Source organism: Notamacropus eugenii, chromosome 6 (genome assembly GCF_028372415.1).
Source record: "Notamacropus eugenii isolate mMacEug1 chromosome 6, mMacEug1.pri_v2, whole genome shotgun sequence".
In the NCBI taxonomy this organism is placed as follows: domain Eukaryota; kingdom Metazoa; phylum Chordata; class Mammalia; order Diprotodontia; family Macropodidae; genus Notamacropus; species Notamacropus eugenii.
In genome coordinates, this window is record NC_092877.1 from 385,889,664 (window position 1) to 385,910,238 (window position 20,575).

Genomic DNA, 20,575 nt, shown 5'->3' on the forward strand with positions numbered 1-20,575 from the left:
GCATTCTCTCCAAGGGAGAGTTCGAGGTTATCTGCAGCTCCATATACCAACGGTACCCCAGTGGGATTTTTATCTCTCTGTTCATTTATTGTCCATAGGTAAATAATCGTGTTTCACAAATGCTTTCAGAGTGAATCACCATTCTCCTGTTTAAGCCAACACAGACCACATCAAACAAGACTTCCCAAAGGGTGATTAATCATTAATTAGAAATATTTGAGAACATGTGGCCAATGGAGATAATTTTTCTTCTCCTTCTTTTTCTTCTTTTTAAAAAAGAATTAACAAAGATTAAACCTTCACTTTAACCTTTGCAGCAAACAAATACATCGTGAAAGTCTAAGCAGAATCAGAGGCAGAGGGGCAAATATTTAAGATGGGGAAATTCAACATCCTCCTGGGTTTCTCCCTAGTTATGAAACAGAGATCTGCTTGTGAAGGGTATTTGGGGCTCCCACAGGAGCCAATGGAAAGCAGGGACAAGGTGGGAGGCAGGACCCCTCTGAGTCTCCGTAGTCAGCAGCTCTAAGAAGGAAAGGTTACCAAGGCAGGGGCCCTGACAGCTCACTAACATGGGACACCATGGGAGATCCCACCTTCGACAGCAGATAGGGGCCCGGGTTTGAATCCTGTCTCCAATAGTTACTAGCTGGGCCATCCTAAGCAAGTCATTCTCAGCCTCAGTTTCCTCAGCTGAAAAATAAAATGTGCTTCACAGCCTTGTCATAGAGAAAAATAAAATGAGATAGCATAGGAAATAGAACAAAGTCAGAGGACCCAGATTCAAGCCCTGCTTCAGTCAGTTATTGTGTGACCCTGAGCAAATCACTTAAACTCTCTGGGCCTCAGTTTCCTCAAATGAAAACGGAGGAGGGGTAGACTTAGCCTTTCCAGAGACCCCCTCCTGCCCTAAATCTGTGATCTTGTGAATAACCAAAATAAGGAGCAAATCTTACCTAAAGCTATTAGCATCAAGCATGGGCCAACTCAAGAGAATTAACAGTTTTTAAAAGAACCAGATAAGCTTTTATTTCTTAATTTATTTGCCATGACAACAGTTCCTGCAAAAATTCCAAAGGTGGGAGCAAACCTAGTCTGCTTATGGATAAAAGGAATGCTTCCAAGGTTCACAAGGCACATTCCTCACAGCCCCAGGACATAAGTACATACAAGCATTCCCATCATGCCCATTTCACATGTGAAGAAACCAAGGATCAGTCGTTGGGAGAGGCAACACGAGAGGTCATTTGAACCCAAGGCTGGCATGTTGTGGGCTGACATCAAGGAATCAGCAGGAAAATTGCTACACACAGCCCTATCATCTAGGGGAAGGATCTGCCTTATTCTGCTTAGGCCTAGAGGGCAGAACCAGGAGAAAGAATCCCTGATGATTAGAGATAGTGATTGGATTAGATTAGAGTTAGTGAGCTCCATCTCACTGGAGGTGTCCAAGCTCAACGAGGCTACTTGTCCAGGGATGCTATAGTGAGGTTTCCTTCTGAAGAAAGAAGTGTGTATTTATTAGGCACCATGCAAGTACTGTACAAATCCATCATTTGTCCCTCACAACAAGCCCGGAAGACAGCTTTTATTATTATCTCTACTTTATAACTGGGGAAACTAAGCAGACACGGGTGGAGTGACCAGCCCAGGGCCACATAGTTAAGAAATGTTCGAGGCTGAATTTGAACTCAGGTCTTCCTGATTCCAGAATCAGAGCTCTATCCACTGCACCACTTGGCTGCTTTTTGAGATGTGTGTTGAGGTCCTTTCCAACTCCAAACTTCTATGACTATGAGTTAATAATACATGAGGTGACCTGCACAGCCCTCCCTCACTCAAAACAAAGTCAAGTGCAAGTCATGTCATCATTTCTCTGATGGCATGGTCTTCTTCGGCAACGAAGGACGAACAAGATGACATGAGAGACCAACAGGCAGGTAGGGCCAGGTCATAGGGTGGGGGAAGGAACATTCTCTCCCAGATCACATCATTGTTCCAGGGAGCACCCAGGTGAAGTAGCAGAGCACAGCCCTGTCCTGGGTGGTGGCATAGACTCATCTCCATTAAGAAAGGGGCCAATGGTCCCTTCTAGAGATAGGATTCAGAGACACAAGATACCCAAGAGTTTTGTTGGTTTGCTTGTTGGTTGGCTGCCCACCCCTGAGGCCCCACTGTGGAGATGGTTATATTGGAGAGAATTCTGGGTGCCCACTACTACAGAAGCCAATTCTCTCATGGAGGCATAGAACCTTCGGGGCAGCACTCCAGAGCCCAAACCATGTCCCAGCTGTGCTGTAAAAGTCCTTGTAGAAAGGTGCTAGTTAGTGAGAAGACTCCTTTATGGCCCCATTTATCAGTCCTGTGCAGAGTTATAAAGTAACAGGTGTCGTGATTTTTTTCTTTTAAATGTGCCCAATTTATGTTTACCCAATTCCAGCCTCTCTCTGTGCCCAGCTGGGAAGCCCTTCTTTGCTGTTTGCCTCTGGAAGGGCTTCAAGGGGAGCCCTCCTTCCCGGGTCTCAGACTCGGTCTAGGCTGACTCAGCTTTCCCACTCACGAAGTGGGTCTCCTGTTTGCACTCTTCCTACCTTCCAAAAGAATGGGTAAAATTCTCCAAGCTCGGGCTGTTGCATACTCTTCCAAATCATCCATCTGCCCCTACGTGGTCAGACCTGTCGGCTGAAATCTTGCATATTATCTTTATAGAGGTGCTGTAGACTCTGATTAGAGTGGGATCCGTTGGGATTTCTGTATCTCCCTTATTCCCACGCACCTTCCCCCAGCTCCAGCTTTGTAGTCGTCATCTTGCCATGTAGGGGTATGGCTTTAATAACACCAATAAAGATAGGGCCCTGGGAAAGCCCGGACACACCAAGCCTTCTAGAAATGAATGGGATGGAAAGTCAAGAGAGTCTGCCAGCACAGCTGTCCAGTTAAGCGTTGTCTTTATATGGATGGTTCATTGTATTCTGGGTCGTCCCAGCTGTATAATGGAAATCATAACAACCCCCAGCCTCCCAGCATTGTTGTAAGGAACCAATGTTCTTACCTTAAAGGGTACTTAGTACAGTGCCTACAGTATAGTGGATACTTAATAAATACTTCCTGCCTGCCTGCCTTCCTCACAAGTGCCCTATATTTAGCAGATTGTGTGTTCTTAGGTTCTTTGAAAATCAATAACACAATAATTAATGTGGGTGACCCCTTCTACCAGTACAGATGCCAACTTCTCTAGACCATAAACCTTGGTCTTCACAAGCTGCTGTAGCCAAAATTCCAGCTTCCTGTGTCCAACCAGGTCATAATTCTCTCAGAAATGAGCACCTAATTGACCCCCCATCAGTGGTGCATCCCCCAGAGTGCCACAGAGGCACATACTTGGGTCCATGAAGGTTGCCAGAGGTCTTCCAAAGGCACCAGGGTAAGCAGACTTCAGGTTCCTTTGGATGCAAGCCAAACAAAGTGAAATCCAGAAGGGCTGGATTTCTGCTCTGACAGATACTCACCCATTGCTCTAGACTCTGCTGTTTACTACAAGAGCTGCTGTGATTTAATGATGTCAAAAGAGCACTGGGCTTGGCTTCGGGCTAGAGGTGTATGACCAAAGACCAATCGTTGGGCCTTTCAGTTTTGTCATGTGTAGAATGGGAACTGTAGTACCTCCCTCACCCAGTGGCTGTCAAGTTCCGGTAAGATAAGGCACCCCTATAGAGGGTGTTTCCAGTTTTAAAGAACTACATACATGTTGGTTATTATTTCTGTCTCCCTCTGGTCTGGCCAGCCTGTGTCGTTGCCCACACATAGAATGAAAAGCTATCAGGGTCATATCCCAGAAACCCAGAAGCCTGAGTTCAAATCCAGACTGCACTGTGAACCAAGATGCAAACTTGGGCAACTCTCCTTAGCCCCCTCCCCTTTCTGGAGCCTTGACTTGCTCCAAAGTAAAACAGGACTGAACCAGCTGAGTTCTGGGATCCCTTCGAGCTCTGACCCTCCGGGAGGCTCAGGACAATGTGGACATCCGCACATTTCTTCCTGGGCTGCTTATATTCTACAGATGGAGAAGATGAACGCCTGAAAAGACTCTTCAGGGGGCAGAGAAGTAGCCTCTTCAGTGGACACTTCATTCAATGAGCAAAGATTCCATAAAGGCGTGATTCATGCAAGGGGACAGTTAATTTCCATCCGGCTCCATTCTGGGAACTGCCCACCATGATACATGTTCCAGCTGCCTGAAGAATACTGCAGGAAGCAGGAAGTCATAGGACTAAGACAGGCCGCCATTCTCGCAACCTCAGTTTCCTCATCTGTAAAATAAGGGGGGGAAAGGAATGAACACTTTTAAGCACCTACTATGTGCTATTTTGTGGTTGAGTCATTTCAGTCACATCCAGGGCCCTGTGACCCCATTTGGGGTTTTCTTGGCAAAGATACTGGAGTAATTTGCCATTTCCTTCTTCAGTTCATTTCACAGATGAGGAAACTCAGGCAAACAGGCTGAAGTGACTCACCCAGGGTCATACAACTACTGCAGTTATCCCTTCCACGTGGTGACTTTCTCCATTGTATCTTAAAGGTGAGCATAAGAAATTAAATGGGAATTTGGGGAGAGTTTTGCGGAAGCCACAGACAACATGCAAAGGTCAGCAGATGACAGAAAAAATTGAGAAACTCAGAAATGCATAACATATATTCATAGGATTGTATAATATCAACATAGTCTATCTTTTAATACCACAATAATTAAGACTTCTTCTCTGGCATGGAGGGCCAAAAACCTTAGGAGCATGCCACATCCCTAACCCTGGAGATGTGGAAGGGATAACTAGTAAGCAGCTGATGCCGGACTTGAACTCAAGACTTCCAAAGCCGTTCGCTATACAAACGTCCTCACAAGACCCCTGGGACATAGTGGCTGTTGTTCTTGCTTTACAGTTGAAGAAACTGAAGCAGATAGAAGTTAAGTGGGTTGCCTAGATTCACATAGCTAAGAAACCGCTGAAAGCAAATTTGAACTCAGGTCTTCCTGAATCCAGGCCCAGGGCTGCGCACCGTCAGGTAATAAGAGCACCTGCTGCATAGGGTAGCTCTGGAGTTCACATAAGACAGTGAGCCATATAAACATCGGCTATAATTATTATTTGGGACAAGTCAGTTCATTTCTGCCTCAGTTTCCCCATCTGTAAAATTAGAGGGCTGGACTCTGAGCTACCTCTAGCTCTAAGGTCCTTGGGTTTCACTTGGACCTTGACCTGAATGGAAATATCCCTGATTGGCCAGCCAGCCTCTGCTTAAAGATTTCTAAAGAAGAAAGGAATTGATCTTCATAAGACAGTCTGTTTTGATCAAGGAGCCCCCAAAGGAATATCCAGGACCCCTCTGACCGGCTAGCTGAAGTTTTTCTCTTCAGTCATCAGAGAAACTTGTTCTCATGTAATTTGCGATCTGAACAGCTGTTTTAAAACCCACCAGCCCACAACCTGGTTGTTCCAGCACCAGGACTCTGCCCACATTCCTCAGTCCTGCCCCCACATGCCACAGGCCCAAAGAGGAGCAGGAGCTGAGTGTGCCCTGCATGCCTGGCTTCAGATTGAATTCCACTTGAAGCCTTGGGAACATCTTCATTTCCAGGTTTGTGAAAGATATTTCACCACAGACCTATTAAGAGGGTTAACCAAAAGCAGATGCCCCCGCCCCAGCTCCCTGGGGGTCTATCTGGGAGCTGTCAATGCAGAACTCCTCCCTCAGATGCCAGCCACCCTAACATTCCTCTCGCGTCTCTTGGCAGAAGTTGCTTCTAAGAAGTGACCAATGCCTCAGAAGCCTTTCTAGGACCCAGATTGGAGCTATTTTTGGTGGCAGGCTCTTAGAAACTTCATTCCAGGGATGAAGACAGCATTGTTCCCTGAGTATCTGCATGCCAGTCAAGATCTGAGCCCGTCTCTGAAAGGGGGCACCTTTATTTCCTCTGGGTTTAAGGCAGACCTTGGGAAGTACTTTGGCTTCTACGTATGTGTCCCTATCTATGAATGGGAGGCTGAGAATCTGGCAGAGCCATAAGTAAGAATTCTGGTACATGCAGAAAATTCAATTGACAGGCAGAGGTAAAGATTCAGGTGCTGAGGATGGGGGGTAGGTGTGGGGCAGGGATGGAGCATGGTTTTGAACCTCTCCCCCAATCCCAGGTGCTCTATAAGGAGATGATCCCTGGGCCTTCGAGCAGGATTTGAGAGGTCTGCCTGGTGAGGTCAGGTAGTCACAAATGTGTGATGATCATTGAAGCAGAGTGTCTCCGGCCAGCAAGGGCAGGGTTTGTGGGGGGTGTGTGTGTGTGTGTGTGTGTGTGTGTGTGTGTGTGTGTGTGTGTGTGTGTGTGTGTGTGTGTGTGTGTGTGTGTATGTGTGTGTGCATGCCTGTGTTTGTGCGTGTCTGGAGGGGAGAGAAGGGAGTGCCAATGACATGACAGGAGGGAATTCAGGCATGGCAGGTAACCACTGAGGGGAGCAATCAACACCCCACAACTGCCCTTCCATTACCACAGGATCTCAGGCCCCTAGGGTAGGAACAGCTCTCCAAGCTCCAGATGCTCAGATCAAAACAATGACTGCAGAAAAAAAAAAACACACACTTGATAATATTTTATAAAGTCATACTTTTGGCCTTTATCATGAATTTGTCATTCTCACCCAAGACTGGTCCACAGTAGAATTTGCCTGTTGAGAAGCACTGCTGTGGGTGGAAAGGGCGCTGACCCAAGACTTGAGTGATCTGGGGTCTAGTCTTTGTGCTGTACTTAACTGGCTGCCATGACAGGGAAAAGTGGGTCTACTCACTGTGCCTCAGTTTCCTCACCTGTAACGAGGGCTTCGGACTATGTTCTGTCAAGAAAGAACATGATTACGTGAAGAGGGGAGGATTTGGATTCACCCGCCGCCTGTTGCCCGGGTCCTAATTTATCTCCTCCAAAGAAAAGCTGAGATATTGGTCTAGACAACCTTTCTGGTCCTTCCCCACACCAGATCTGGACCTTCCAGGTCTTCCAGCCCTAACAGTGAATAGCTTCCTCGATCGGGCCTCTTAAGGGCGTTGTTCAAGAATCACCAAGGTAACACCAAGAGGAGACCAAAAACATCCCCATCAGGCCAGAGCCTCAGCAAACAGGGGGTTATCATCAAAGGTGAGTGCTCTGGACTCTCTCTCCTCTCCCTCTCCCTCTCCCTCTCCCTCTCCCTCTCCCTCTCCCTCTCCCTCTCCCTCTCCCTCTCCCTCTCCCTCTCTCTCTCTCTCTCTCTCTCTCTCTCTCTCTCTCTCTCTCTCTCTCTTCCTCCTCCTCCTCCTCCTCCTCCTCCTCCTCCTCCTCCTCCTCCTCCTCCTCCTCCTCCTTCTCTCCCTCCCTCCCTTCTCTCCCTCTGCTTCCCTCTCCCCCTTCCTCTCCCTCCCCCTCCCCCTTCTCCTCTCCCTCCCACCAAGTCTGGAATGTGCAATTTCTGGGCACAGGAGCCTGAAGGGAGTGGGCTGCGGGCCTAGGCACTGGGGAGATGGACAAACATATCTCTTCTTTCCCCAGCTCTCTTTTTCTCACGGTCTCTGAAAAGGAGGCGATCAGGTGATACGTGTGGGATTATTCTCTGTACAGGTGCGGAGCAGGTAGCGAGGGGTGGAGAAAATCCTCCCTGTGTGTACTCAAGGCTCTCTCTCTGGCCCTCCCCAGGCACTCTTGGCAAGGAGACCCAGCCCTGCTGGCATGCTGAAGGGAACCAGAGTGTGAGAAAGTCAGTCAAGCGAAGGAAAAAAGGACCACGAGTCCGGCTGCGAAATTTCTCTTTCTCTTCTTTCTCTCCTTCCAATGAGCTCTGAACGAAACCCACAAACCTTCTGATACCAAGGAAACAAAGGCAGAGAGGCCTCCAAACCACAGAGGCATTTGTTTAGGGTTTGGAAGCAAAAGTGCAGCAAGAAATTGAGCAAGTGACTCAGACAGAGCTCACCCTGAAGGGCAGGGAGAAATCCAGAGAAACCATCAGGCTGCACTCCTGGGAGTTTGGCCACACTCTGCACCAACCTGCCCTGGCCCCCTCCTTCTGTCCCTGGGTCACTGGATCCCTGGATCCCTGGGTCCCTGGATCCCTAGACCTCAGCTCTTCCACACCAGGGGCTGGCTTCCTCTGCATCTGATGTGAGTCCAAAAGGACTAGCCAAGGAACCTCAAGAGGTCAGTCCAACCTAAGGTTCTGGACATTGAAGTGGACACTTGCAGCTCAGAACCTTGTCTTGGCATACAGAACTCAGCTGTATTAACTCTCTGAAGAGAGGAGATGCCTCCCACCTGCTCTGAGTTGTCAGCAGCTAAATCTATGCTGAAAAGTATTTTATGAAGAAAGTCCTCAGGAAGAACATGTACTGGTCTTGCTCGAGGCAGAGAATTGGAAATTGCAGAGATGCTGTTTGGGGGCTCCAAAGGCTATTTGCTGACTTTCCTTCGGGTGGCCCACCTCTTGCTCTAGGACCTGTGATTGCGCCAGTGGAGGGAATACGTGAGAAGCCATGGACCTTTCTCCACCAGCTTTGCAAATGATGGCCTAAGTTTTCCAGGCACCGAAAGTCTTTGTCACTCGCCAGGATCCCACAGCCCAGGACCATGTCTGTTCTGCTTCTCAAGAGCTGTTTTGAGACAACAAACGTGAAGATCCCAGTTTTCTAGAGTCTGTGGTGGTCCTCAGGGGTAAATAAAGCATGTTAACTCTTTCAGGCCAAGAAAGCTTTTGGAGGATCTATCACCTGTTTCCTAGAGCATCGAGTCCAAACACTGCAAAGGCAGAGAGAGGATTGGGTCAAGCTCTGGGAGAATTAGAGCCTTTGCTTGTCTTCCTAGGGTACCAGTGAATCAGAATATAGGTCAGGAAACAAAAGGGACCTCACAGGAGATCTAATCTGAATTCCGAATTTTACAGATGGAGAGAGGGGGTGAAGTGATTTGCCCAAAATCACCTATATAGCAGAGGAAAGGAAAGGGGATGGGGGAAGGGAATAAGCATTTATTAATCACCTATGGTGTGCCAGACACTGAGCTTGTCAATTTACAGATATTTTCTCATTTGGTCATCAACCCTGAGTGGTAGGTGCCATTATTAGGTCCATTTTACAGTTGAGGAAACTGAGGCAGAGATTAAGCGACTTGCCCAGGATCACATTGCCAGTAAGTACCTGAGGCTGGATTTGAACTCAGATCTGCCTGTCTTCAGGATCATTGATCTATCCACTGTGGCACCACCTAGAGCCTAAACCCAGTTTCTCTGGCCCCACACGCAATGATCTTCCAGGGAAATACTGTTGTTTCACATACCTCTGGAGAAGGAAAGTTCTCCATTTACACAAACTGGTTTCCATCCTGGCCATTCTCAGAAACATTCTGTCTTACTTCCCTACAGGCTCTCCCTGACAAGATAGAAATGTGGCTAGGGCACTAAAGAAAAGCTCAAAGGTCTCTGGGCTCCCATTGGAAGCCCTGAGCTAACAATACTTGGAAATGCACAACAGGCTTTATTTAACCTGACGAAAAATACAAAGGACCCTGGACCTGAGCCCATGGACAGACAAAGCAGTTCTATCGATCTCCTCTTCCCTGGGATCGAGGTCCTAGCACTTCAAGCACCACTCTAGACTTGGGGATAGGGGCTGATACCAAGTGGAGCTCTCTCCTTCAAGTATATCCCACCTTCTTGGGGACCCTTACAGTTCACATCAACACCATGGCTACTAAGAGAAATCATTTTCTGACTTTGAGAACTCAAGGCTAATTTTACCAGTCCAACTTCCCAAAGATTTGTTATTGTTCAGTCATGTCTTACTTTTTGAGACCCCCATGGATCAACTGTCCATGGGATTTTTTGGGCAAGGATACTGGCATGGTTTGCCATTTCCTTCTACAGTTTTATTCAGACAGGGGTTAAGTGACTTGCCCAGAGTCACCCAGCTAGTGTCTGAGGTCACATTTAAACTCTGGTCTTTGTTTGTGACTGCAGGCCCGATGTTCTGATGCACGGCAACATCTAAGGATTAGGGCTGTCCAGTAGTCAGATGAGCAGACCCCAGAAGCAGTGGACATCCCCCCTCTTTCCCAGGGCCTCTGAAGGGAGAACTGGATGGACGGTTTGGAGGCAATGTTAAGGGAAATCTGATTTCAGGACAAGTCAGACTGCATGCCCTTAGAGGCCCTTCTGGTTCTGAGTACGGGTTAAGAAAGGCGTTCAACCCCTCAGGGAAACCCCATTTTCCCCCAGTCATTCATCATCCATCTTCCAGCCACCACTACCTTGATATGTACTTGTTAAAAAAAAAATAGGGCTATGTTGGCCCATGTTGCCTGTCAACAAAGGAGGCATTGTTCCCTAGTTCTTCAAAACATGATGGGACACAGCCCCCTTTGCAGTGTGTTAAGGGGAAAAAAAAGCCCAGTCTCGCCCAGAGGGCAAAAATGAGTAAGCCAAGCCTCAAATGAGGTAAAGATTTGGCTAAGGACCTGTGGGCTCTCCTCGAAGGCTGAAATGAAGCTTGGAAGGTAAATATTGTAAGACCCACAATGCCTTCTTTATTTTACACCATGCCATTTTGATGAGTTAAATGCTTTGCTAACGGGTGAGCAGTCTTAGGAGCATTCTCATCATGAAATGGCATTTGTTCAATGAACTAGAGCTGGGCATGGTTCTACGTGCCACTTCCTCTTTACAAGAACCAATCACCACTGTTGCTACACACGCGTGCGCACACACGCACACACACACACGCACACACACTCCATGGAGAAGCTGTCAGGGGATCCTCAGTCTCTTTGCAGGCCCAGGTACTTTCATTGTGGAGGGCAGCATCTTGATACTGCCACAGATGAGATCCTCTGAGAGGTCACTGGACCCAAAGCCCATGGCCAGCACCAGGCCCAGGCCTAAATGTGATTGGCAGGGGGCAAGAGGACAGACCCTTGAAAATAAGGTCAGAAAGACACAGATACTTTCTGTTCCAAGCCAGAAGTTCCACCTTCTCTGAGTCCTCAAGGGGTGTTTGTGAGTGTGTCAGAAAGAGGACCCACACTACACAGTAACACCAGAGGAGTGGAATTTCCAACCCCACGATGCCTTGTGAGGCTCTGAGGCCCTAGCCCTTCAGACAGCCCTAATGGAACCTTCTGGGTTAGCTTCATTTTAGTAATGTCCTATCATTTCATACTCAGGGTTCATTGGACCCCAGAATTATTTCTCAGCTAGCTGCACACCCTGGACTTCTCCATCACCCTCCAGAAATCTTTAGATCCTGGAAGATTACTATAACCCTGAAACTCGAACCTCCAAAGTCCCATCAACCCCAGGGTCCTTTCCCTCCGATTGGGATGGCTCCTCCCAGAACATCCATTTAAAGAGGCTGGCCTTCATTTCTTCATTTCCTCTGAAGGGGAAAGCATCACACCATTCAGGAGGATGGAGGGGCCCCCCCTCCCCACCCCCCTTCAATTCTTTATCAGCTTTCTTTGATGTGTGATCTTTCAAATTAGAACATAAGATAGTTGAGGGCAGGCACTTTGTTTGTTTATATTTCTAGTGCCTAGCATAGTTGGCACATAGTGAGCACTTAATGCTGGTTGATTGATTTTCAGCTAGATAGGACCTTAGAGGCCATGAGATTATAGGAAGTCATCAACTCCAACCCCTTCCTTGAAGGGGTGAGGAAATTGAGGCCCAGAGAAGGGAATTGATTTGCCTGAGGTCCCAGGGCTAAGACAAGACCTCAGGTCTCCAGGGAAGCCCACTGCTTTCCCCAGTAAGCCCAAGCCTTCCCTGCCCAAGATCTGGTGAAAAGAAGCAAAGGGAGAGTTCCCATTAATCAGATGGTTCCACTCCAGGAGGCAGAGTTAAGAACCAGGCACTTGAGTCAGGAGGTGTGGCTTTGGCTCACATACAGTAGCCAGGGGAATTCACTTGCCTCATCTGCTGTCTCCCTGCCTGCCCTCCCAAGGTTACTGAGGCTGGGGGTGGGAGAGGCTCTTGGACCACGCCCCAGTTTGCTTGGGTCCTCCAGACTTCTTCCAGCCATGCAGGTCAGCACCCACATGACAGTCTGAGGTGTCTGGGGCAGTCTTCCTCTCCAAGTCCTACCCTAGGCTCTCCCCCTCTCCCCAGGTTATCTTTGGGGTTATAACAATAGGGACTCAAGCTCATTTAGCACATCATTAACTTTCCTTCCAGAGACAACCTGGTGGGATGTCAGTGGGGGTCAAGAAGTCCTTGGGGGAGACATCTTGTACCTGGCCCTTCCTGCCTCCAAATTAACCCAAGCAAATCATTTCTCTTTAAGCTGTCTCCACTAGTTCTCTCCAAATCAGTGAATGCTGGGGAGAGAGAGGCAGGGGCAGGAGGGCCTGGAAATCAACTTCCCTTCCTCACCACCACTTCTTATAAAAGGTAGTACAAGCACCACCTTTCCCATTGTATAGGGAAGGAGAAGGTTCAGAGAGGAAATGACTTGGCCAGGGTGACACTGCTGAAACTCAGTGGTTTTCAGACAGACTGAATGCCTTAGCTCTAGGTCCATGACTGTGTCCCTGCTTCTTTCCTGAATGTTTCCTTTTTCTTTCTGGTCTTTTCAGCCAGGGTACAGCATCTGACACCCAGTAGGAGTACAATCAATGCTTGTTGCACAAAATGGAACTGAATGCAAACAGAAATTACTGTTATGGAAAAGTTCCCTATCGGGGGATGAGTAAAGCGGTGGGAGAGAGAACATTTTCCAGTCGAAGCAGATTGGTCAAAGCAGACTGATTCCCTAACTGACCCGTTGGTGGCCTTCTCTGTCACCCAGGCCCCGCTGCAGTGCCCTCTCCCCTAGGGAGACTTCCCTGATTCCCCCTGGCTGAAGGAGGAGGTCTTCTTCCCTCTATGCTGTGTCTTGAAGCAGGTTTCTGGACAGAGGGGCACTCCTCAGGTCCACACACCTCCAAGGAAATGGATGGTCCTTGAGGCAGCCGGGTTGTGCATCCCCAGGCCTTAGCCCATCGCCCAGATCACTGAAGGTCCTTGGTCCAAGCTCCTGGATTGACTGGTTATTTCCAAAAGTGAAGGCGTGGGATGATGCTTCGAAAGCCTTCCCGAGTTCCCTCAAATCCAGTGCCTTCCCTCTGGTGGCGAGTTCTTTATCCCGAAGTTGTCTGTTTGTACCAAATGTGTGCCAGGCACGCAGCAGGAGCTTAATAAAGGGTTATCTGGCCTGGGAGAGAGGAAGGGAGAGACAGCGAGCAGAGGACGCGAGTGAGAGGGGGTGGGGGAGGAAGAGAGAGAGAAACCCCTGGGGGGCGGGGGAAGGGAACCGAAGAGGAGGGAGTGCAGAGCGAAGGTTTTGGGGGCCCAGGCAAGGGCTGGAGGAGGAGGTGTGGGGCTGGGAAACCACTCTGCCGAGCCTGGTCCCGGGAGGCCCGGGTGGTTCCCGCGTGGGGGGCGGCGAGGGGAGCGTGGCTTTCCGGCCTGGCGCCGCAGCTGCAGCCACTACGAACGGGGGGGCCCGGAGGAATGCCCGCAGCGGGCAGTCTCCCGGGAGCCCGGCGCAGGAGAGGCCTCCAGCGGCCGATCGCCCGCCACGTGTCACCCGGCGGCGGCAGCTCGAGGGGCGCGGGCAGCGGGAAGTGGCTGCCCGGCAGCCGGCCGGCAGCCTGCCCTCCCCCGCCGCCCGGGCGCTGCCCGCTGCCCTCCCCCGCTGCCCGGCGAAGAGGCGAGCTGGGGCCGCGGCCCGAGACGCCTCGGCCAGGCTGGTCAGAACCCAGGGCCGGCCCTGGGACCGTGGCCACGTCCAGAAGCCTCGAAGCCTCGCTTTGTTCTAGGGTTCCTGCAGGGGTGGGACCAGACGGTCCCCTGTCTGGGCTCCTGCGGACAGGGTGGGTGTCGCTCTCTTTCCACGGTTCGGGATGGGTACAGGCGCCCGGAGGCAGGGTGGGGTGGGGACCGGGGAGCCCTGTGCCCTGCCCCCTCCCACCTGCTCCGGGGCGCAGATAAAAAGTTAATGATTGTCCCTAAGTAAGGTCAACCCGGGAGCGCCCCCTCCTTCCGCGGGGGAGGAGGGGCCCATCCACTGACGCCCCCTCTGGGAACTGGGTCACTCCGGGGTCGGGGGGTGGGTGAGTGAAGCCAACGAGTCCGTGGGCAAGCACGGATTAAGCACCGGTTTGTATGCCTGCCGGTAGGGTTCTAAAGTGTGGGACGTTCTCCTCTCCCCCCACCCCACCCCCAGTCGCAGGGGAAGGGCCTGAACTTGGTGGCAGCGGGCTGGGGCAGCGCCCCCTCCCCAGGCCCCCCGGGATTCCTGGTCCCTCGGCGCGGACACACAGGCAGACAGCCCCCCACGCGCGCGCACGCACGCACAGACACACAGACTCGCACACACAGACATACGCAGACACACACACACAGACAGACACAGGCAGACACATTCACACACAAGCACACACTTGCCCTGGCTCAGACACACACACAGACAGACACAGGCAGACACATTCACACACAAGCACACACTTGCCCTGGCACACACACACACACTCAGACACACACACACGCGCGCGCACCCACACACACAGACACGGACACACAGACACAGGCACACACACAGACACACAGACACAGATACAGGCAGACACACACACAGACACACACACGCAGGCACACACACAGACACACAGACACAGATACAGGCAGACACACACACAGACACACACACGCAGGCACACACACACACGCAGGCACACACACACTCACACAGACACAGGCACACACACAGACACACGCACTCACACAGACACAGGCAGACACACACACGCGCACCCACACAACACAGACACGGACACAGACACAGGCACACACACAGACACGCACACACTCACACAGACACAGGCACACACACACACACACGCAGGCACACACACACTCACACAGACACAGGCACACACACACACGCAGGCACACACACACACGCAGGCACACACACTCACACAGACACAGGCACACACACACAGACACACACACAGACACACAGACACAGATACAGGCAGACACACACACAGACACACACACGCAGGCACACACACACGCAGGCACACACACACACACACAGACACAGATATAGGCAGACACACACACACACACACACACACACACACACACACACACACACACACACACACACACACACACACACACACACACACACACACACACACACACACACACTCTCTCTCTCTCTCTCTCTCTCTCCCGCGCCGCTGCACCAATGCCGAGGCCGCAGCGCGCTGGAGGCGTGGTTTTCCCAGGCTCGAACACTGCAGCTGCTATTTACCTTCTTGGCTCCTTCGGGATAATATAAACCATCCCCCGCCCGCCCGCCCTCGGGGCGGCTCAGCCGCGGCCGCGCGCGCACACCCACCCGGCGCGCGCACACGCCGCCCCCCTCCCGGCAGCCGCCGCCGCCGCGGCAGCAATAAAACATCCTGGCACGTGCTCCCGCTTCGGGATCGCCCTCGCCGCCGGCCGCCTGATGTCAGCCTGCGGCCGGCCGGGCCGCCCTTAAAGGGCCAGCTCGGCGGGCTGGCGAGTGGCGCCGCGAGCCCAGAGACGGACAGACTGACCCAGGGGCCTGCGGGCACACTCCCGCGGGGCTCCCCGGGCCACTTAAACCTTCCCATCCCGAGCCCGAGGGGAGGGCCAGCAGGCCCGGTAAATGCACTTTCCCCTGGTCTTCTGGCTGGGGAGGCGATCAGGACAGAGCGGGTCTCAAGGGCCAGTCTCCAGAGAGGTCCCCGGAATATTGGACCTCGGAAAGGACGGGAGGGGAAGGGCCGGGGGATGGGGGGGGGGGGGCATCAGGCCGAGCCCAAAGACGGTCCCTTCCCTCCCTTTCCCAATTATGCCCTAATTTACTGGGGGGAAGGGAGAACGTCAATGGATTTTTCCCCCTCTAAGACAAATCCCACAGCGTTTGCCCTTGGGTGGGTCGGTCGGTCCAGAGGCCTGCCTCAAAGCCTCACCTCTCCGGGATGCCCATAAACTTCAAGGAGGAGAGGCCCGGGCGCTGGCTGGGGGGTCGGGAGCCGGGGGTCTCTGGGCCATCTGAGCCCCAGATGTGCAACCCCTTCCTTTGTCATCCTCGTGCCTCCCCCTCCCCCCCCCCCCCCCCCCCCCATCAACAGGAAGGCTCCGGGGCAGCCGTCCCGCCGGCACGCAGCCCCGCGCTCCTGGGCCATCCCAGAATAGGTGCGAATAAGACAAATGCGTATGTTCCCCGGAGAAGGAGTTGCGGAGCTGGAGATCCTAGAGCTAGAAATTTTCCTTTGCAAACTCACAAGCTGCGTCTTTGTGCTGCATTCTGATCCACTCAGCGTGTGTGTGCGTGTGTGTGCATGCGAGAGAGAGAGAGAGAAAGAGAGAGAGAGAGAGAGAGAGAGAGAGAGAGAGAGAGAGAGAGAGAGAGAGAGAGAGAGAGAGAGAGAGGAAAAGAGAGAGAGACAGAGAGAGACAGAGACAGAGACAGAGAGACAGAGACAGAGAGAGAGAGAGACAGAGAGAGAGACAGAGAGAGAGAGAGACAGAGACAGAGACAGAGAGACAGAGACAGAGACAGAGAGAGAGAGAGAGAGAAAGAGAGAGAGAGAGAGAGAGAGAGAGAGAGAGAGAGAGAGAGAGAGGAAAAGAGAGAGAGGCTCCTTGTGACAAAGAAAGGAAGCGGAGGAAAGAGCAGGGCAAAGGACGGCCGAGAGTCACCCCAGAAATGCTGAAGACCCAAGGAGCCTTTTCTCAACCCTAGCCACGCATGGGGAGGCTATGACGCGGGGACCGAAGAGTTAACTTCCCTTTGATTGACACTGTAGCCTCTGCTGCCCCGGGTCCAGGCGCGCGCCATTGGCCGCCGGTCCTTGCGCCTGGCAGCCAATGGGGGGGCGCCGTCCACGAGCAGTGCCGCGTGTCTCCTCCTCCCATTGGCTGAAAGTTACTGTGGGAAAGAAAGTTTGGGGAGTTTCACACGAGCCGTTCGCGTGCAGTCCCAGATATATATAGCGGCCGCCAGGGCAAAGGAAGATCACCCAGGACACGGAGCTGGTGCCGATAGCAGTGGAATCCCCTAGCGCGCTCGCCCTCTCCTTGGTCCTGGAATAGGCTCCCGACTTAAAAAAAAGTAGCAAGCAGCCCTTGGCAGAAGAGCCCACATGGTTTGACGGTCGGAAAGACGCGGTGCAAAGTTTCCTATAAAAGGGACGTAAACAGCCCCAAAAGCCACCCTGATTTTCCAGAAGATCTTTAAAAGGACTCAAAAAATATCGCTCTCCAGGAACCTTTGATTTTTCCCGAGAAACAGAAAATGCCAGCTGATATAATGGAGAAAAATTCCTCCTCCCCCGTTGCTGCCACCCCAGCCAATGTCAACACAACGCCCGATAAGCCAAAGACTGCGTCCGAGCACAGGAAGGTAACTATCTCCCTTCGGGGTCCCCAGCAGTTGCCCTTGAAAACGCGCGCGCGGTCTGGAAGCCGAGTGTTCCCCCATCCCCACTCCATCTCCCCCCCCCCCTCCGCTCCCCACCCCTGCCGCCCAGAGCCAGTCGCCAGGTCTGAGCGGTGCTGATGGGCCCCTTTCGCATTTCTTTGCAGTCATCCAAACCAATCATGGAGAAAAGGAGACGCGCACGAATAAATGAAAGCTTGAGCCAGCTAAAAACGCTTATCTTGGATGCCCTTAAAAAAGACGTAAGTGGACCGGACTTAACACTTGGATTAGGGGCGTTTGTGCCGGGGCTGGGGCGGGAGCGGCGAGTTCTGTGAAATCCTTACTGGGCACTGATAAGAGCAGGACTCTTCCCGATCTCCTCCAGGGGCTGAAGCGGGGTGCTCGGTCTCCCTATGCGGGCTCTCCGAGATCCCGTAGCAACCGCCCTCCGCCCCACTCCACCCCCTGCCCTGCGCCCCTGCCCTGGCCGGAGATCGCCGGGTTTTCATCGCCCTCTCGCTCTCCTCCTCAGAGCTCCAGGCACTCCAAGCTGGAGAAGGCAGATATCCTAGAGATGACAGTGAAACACCTCCGGACCCTGCAGCGAGCCCAGATGACTGGTGAGCGCGCGACTGGCTTGGCCTCCCCTCCCCCCCGTCCCCCCCCATCTGCTCCCCCTCCTCGGCCGCCCGCCCGCCCTTTCCCTGGGATCCCTCTCTGTACACGGTGATTTCTTCCAGACTTCCGCCTGTGGTGGTGAATGGCATTCAGCTGCATTTTACTGACTTGGCTCGTGTGGGCTTTCCCACGGTCTGGGGCTTATTTATAGCCACAACTTCAAGTTGTTACAGTTCCGGAAAAGGGAGGGAGGGAGAGCGAGGAGGAGGAGGAGGAGAGGCAGGAGGCAGGAACCAGGAGGTGGCCTCGGCAGCGGCCGGCAGGCAGCTCAGGACGCTGGAGGGCAGGACTCTGGGGTGCGGTGGGGTGGGGTAGGATGGGGCGGGGGCGGGGAGGGGGGAGTCAGTCTGATCCCTGAGTGTTAGCGCAACCAGAGTAAGCCTCTCAAGGTGAAGTGACCCTCTCCAACCCCCCCCCCCACACACACACACACACGCACATACCTCCCAAATAAACGAAACCGCAGAGGTTGCCTGACCCTATAGACCCGTGCCCAAGACAGGGTAGGAAAGACCAGATAGCAAGGACCTGGAAGGAGGCGGGGTTGGGGCAGGACTGATGGCAAGGCGAATGACCCGGTCCCGCTCACTGCCCTCTCCGCCCCCCACAGCCGCTCTCAGCACCGACCCGACTGTCCTGGGCAAGTACCGCGCCGGATTCAGCGAGTGCATGAACGAGGTGACCCGCTTCCTGTCAACGTGCGAAGGGGTGAACACGGACGTCCGCACGCGCCTGCTGGGCCACCTGGCCAACTGCATGAGCCAGATCCACGCCCTTAACTACCCGCCGCCGCCGCCGCCCCATCCAGCGCTGCCGCCCCCAGCTCCCGGCGGCCCGCACGGCCCCCCTTTCGGGCAACCTTTAGTGGCACTCCCCGGGGCCGCTGCGCCCCCCGGGGGCGGGGGCGGGGGCGCCGCGAGTGCTGGCAGCGGGAGCGCCGTGGCGTGCAAACTAGGGGCCGGCGCTGCAGCAGCAGCGGCCGCTGCCGACGGGGCTAAGGTGTTCGGCGGCTTCCAGGTGGTGCCGGCCCCCGACGGCCAGTTTGCCTTCCTCATCCCCAACGCGGCCTTCGCGCACAGCGGGCCGGTGATCCCCGTGTACACTCACGCGGGCGGCGGCGCCGCTGGCGCCGTGACCCCGTCCAGTGGCCCCTCGCTCACAGCCGACTCGGTGTGGAGACCCTGGTGAATCAGGACGGGGCCAAAAATCACACACATGAAATCAACCGGGGCCCCGGTTCTCCCCGCTCCCAGCCCACCGCACCCCACCCCAGACACACCCTCTGCAGGGCCTGGACCTTTGGGAGAGGGACAGCCAGACAGTCAGACAGACGGCCGAGCTAGTGAGATGGTCCCCTGTGACCTGGGGCTTGTTTTCTAAGCAGTTTGGACAAGTTCACCTTTCTGTAGAGCGTTGGATCGAGTGACTGGCCATGCCCTATATTTGTATATATTTTACATGTTCATATTGGATGGTGCGCCTTTGTATGATACAAGTTCAGGTGACATTTCGTTTTTTACACGAGATCCCTTTTTTATGTGATGCCAAAGATGTCTGAAAATGCTCTGACAAATGGTCTTCCTTGGGGGAAGTTTTATTTGAGACAGAAGAATAAAGCAAAACGGGACCCGAGTTCCGACTTGCCTGCTCTGTGTGGCTGCAGCTTCCCTCGCCGGTAGGGTCCTGGGCCCGGGCCTTTTGTTTGCCTTGTCCCTGAATTGGGGGAGGAGGCTAAAATAACCCGCAACCCGTCCTTTAGCGAGCACCCAGGGGCTGGGGGGAGGGGAGGTGTTCTTTCCCAAACCCCGATCTGGTGAGCTAGCCCTGGTTAGAGATTCTGGAAAGAGTGAAAAGATTGGGACTTTTGGGGGGGGGGGGGGAAGATCACTTTGGTAAAGTTATGTAGTGCTGTCCTTTGAAATAACCCCCCCACCTGCCTCCCCCCCCCCCAAGTTTGGGGAGTTACCTAATGTATCCCGATCCTCTCCAACCCCGCCCCCAGGCCTGAAGTTAAGCCCTCCTGGCCTCCTGCAGCCTGGTGGCTCCAATTTGTTGATTCTCCATTAATTAGTTAATCCTCAGGTGAGGCTAGGGAACTCTGGATGTGTACATCCAGAAAGTTTGGAATGCAGATCTCTCCCACTCTCCCAGCCAAGCAAACCAGAAAGGTCAGGGGCTTGTTCCTGCCAGGGGCTAGCTAGTTAGAATCCCCGAGAGTTCAGATGCTTAACACACACATGTGCTTTTGATCAGTTTCTGTGCTTGGTTCTAATAGAGAAAACATGGGAGAGCAGCTTTGGCACTTCCACACACACCCCTCCCCTCATAATACAAGCAGCAAGCGACCCCTTGGGCTTGGTCATGCCCCATTTCCAGGCAAGATGTGGGC

At 52.9% G+C, this 20,575-nt stretch overlaps 1 protein-coding gene across 1 annotated transcript; it reads left to right on the forward strand.

The window, feature by feature from the left end:
• The first annotated feature begins 17,027 nt into the window (after positions 1-17,027).
• Positions 17,028-19,818, forward strand: HES1 (hes family bHLH transcription factor 1). Its single transcript, XM_072618889.1, has 4 exons — positions 17,028-17,490; positions 17,673-17,768; positions 18,041-18,128; positions 18,797-19,818. The coding sequence occupies exons 1-4, from the start codon at positions 17,383-17,385 to the stop codon at positions 19,372-19,374; spliced, it is 870 nt and encodes a 289-aa protein (XP_072474990.1). The 5' UTR covers positions 17,028-17,382; the 3' UTR covers positions 19,375-19,818.
• The last annotated feature ends 757 nt before the right edge of the window (positions 19,819-20,575 follow it).

What these genes read in the sequence shown, in the direction of transcription:
- HES1 (XM_072618889.1), top strand. Translation starts at nt 17,383, where the DNA reads ATGCCAGCTGATATAATGGAGAAAAATTCCTCCTCCCCCGTTGCTGCC. An exon ending in CTGCGTCCGAGCACAGGAAG is followed by an intron (nt 17,491 to 17,672) that starts GTAACTATCTCC and finishes ATTTCTTTGCAG; the next exon opens with TCATCCAAACCAATCATGGA. An exon ending in GCAGCGAGCCCAGATGACTG is followed by an intron (nt 18,129 to 18,796) that starts GTGAGCGCGCGA and finishes CGCCCCCCACAG; the next exon opens with CCGCTCTCAGCACCGACCCG.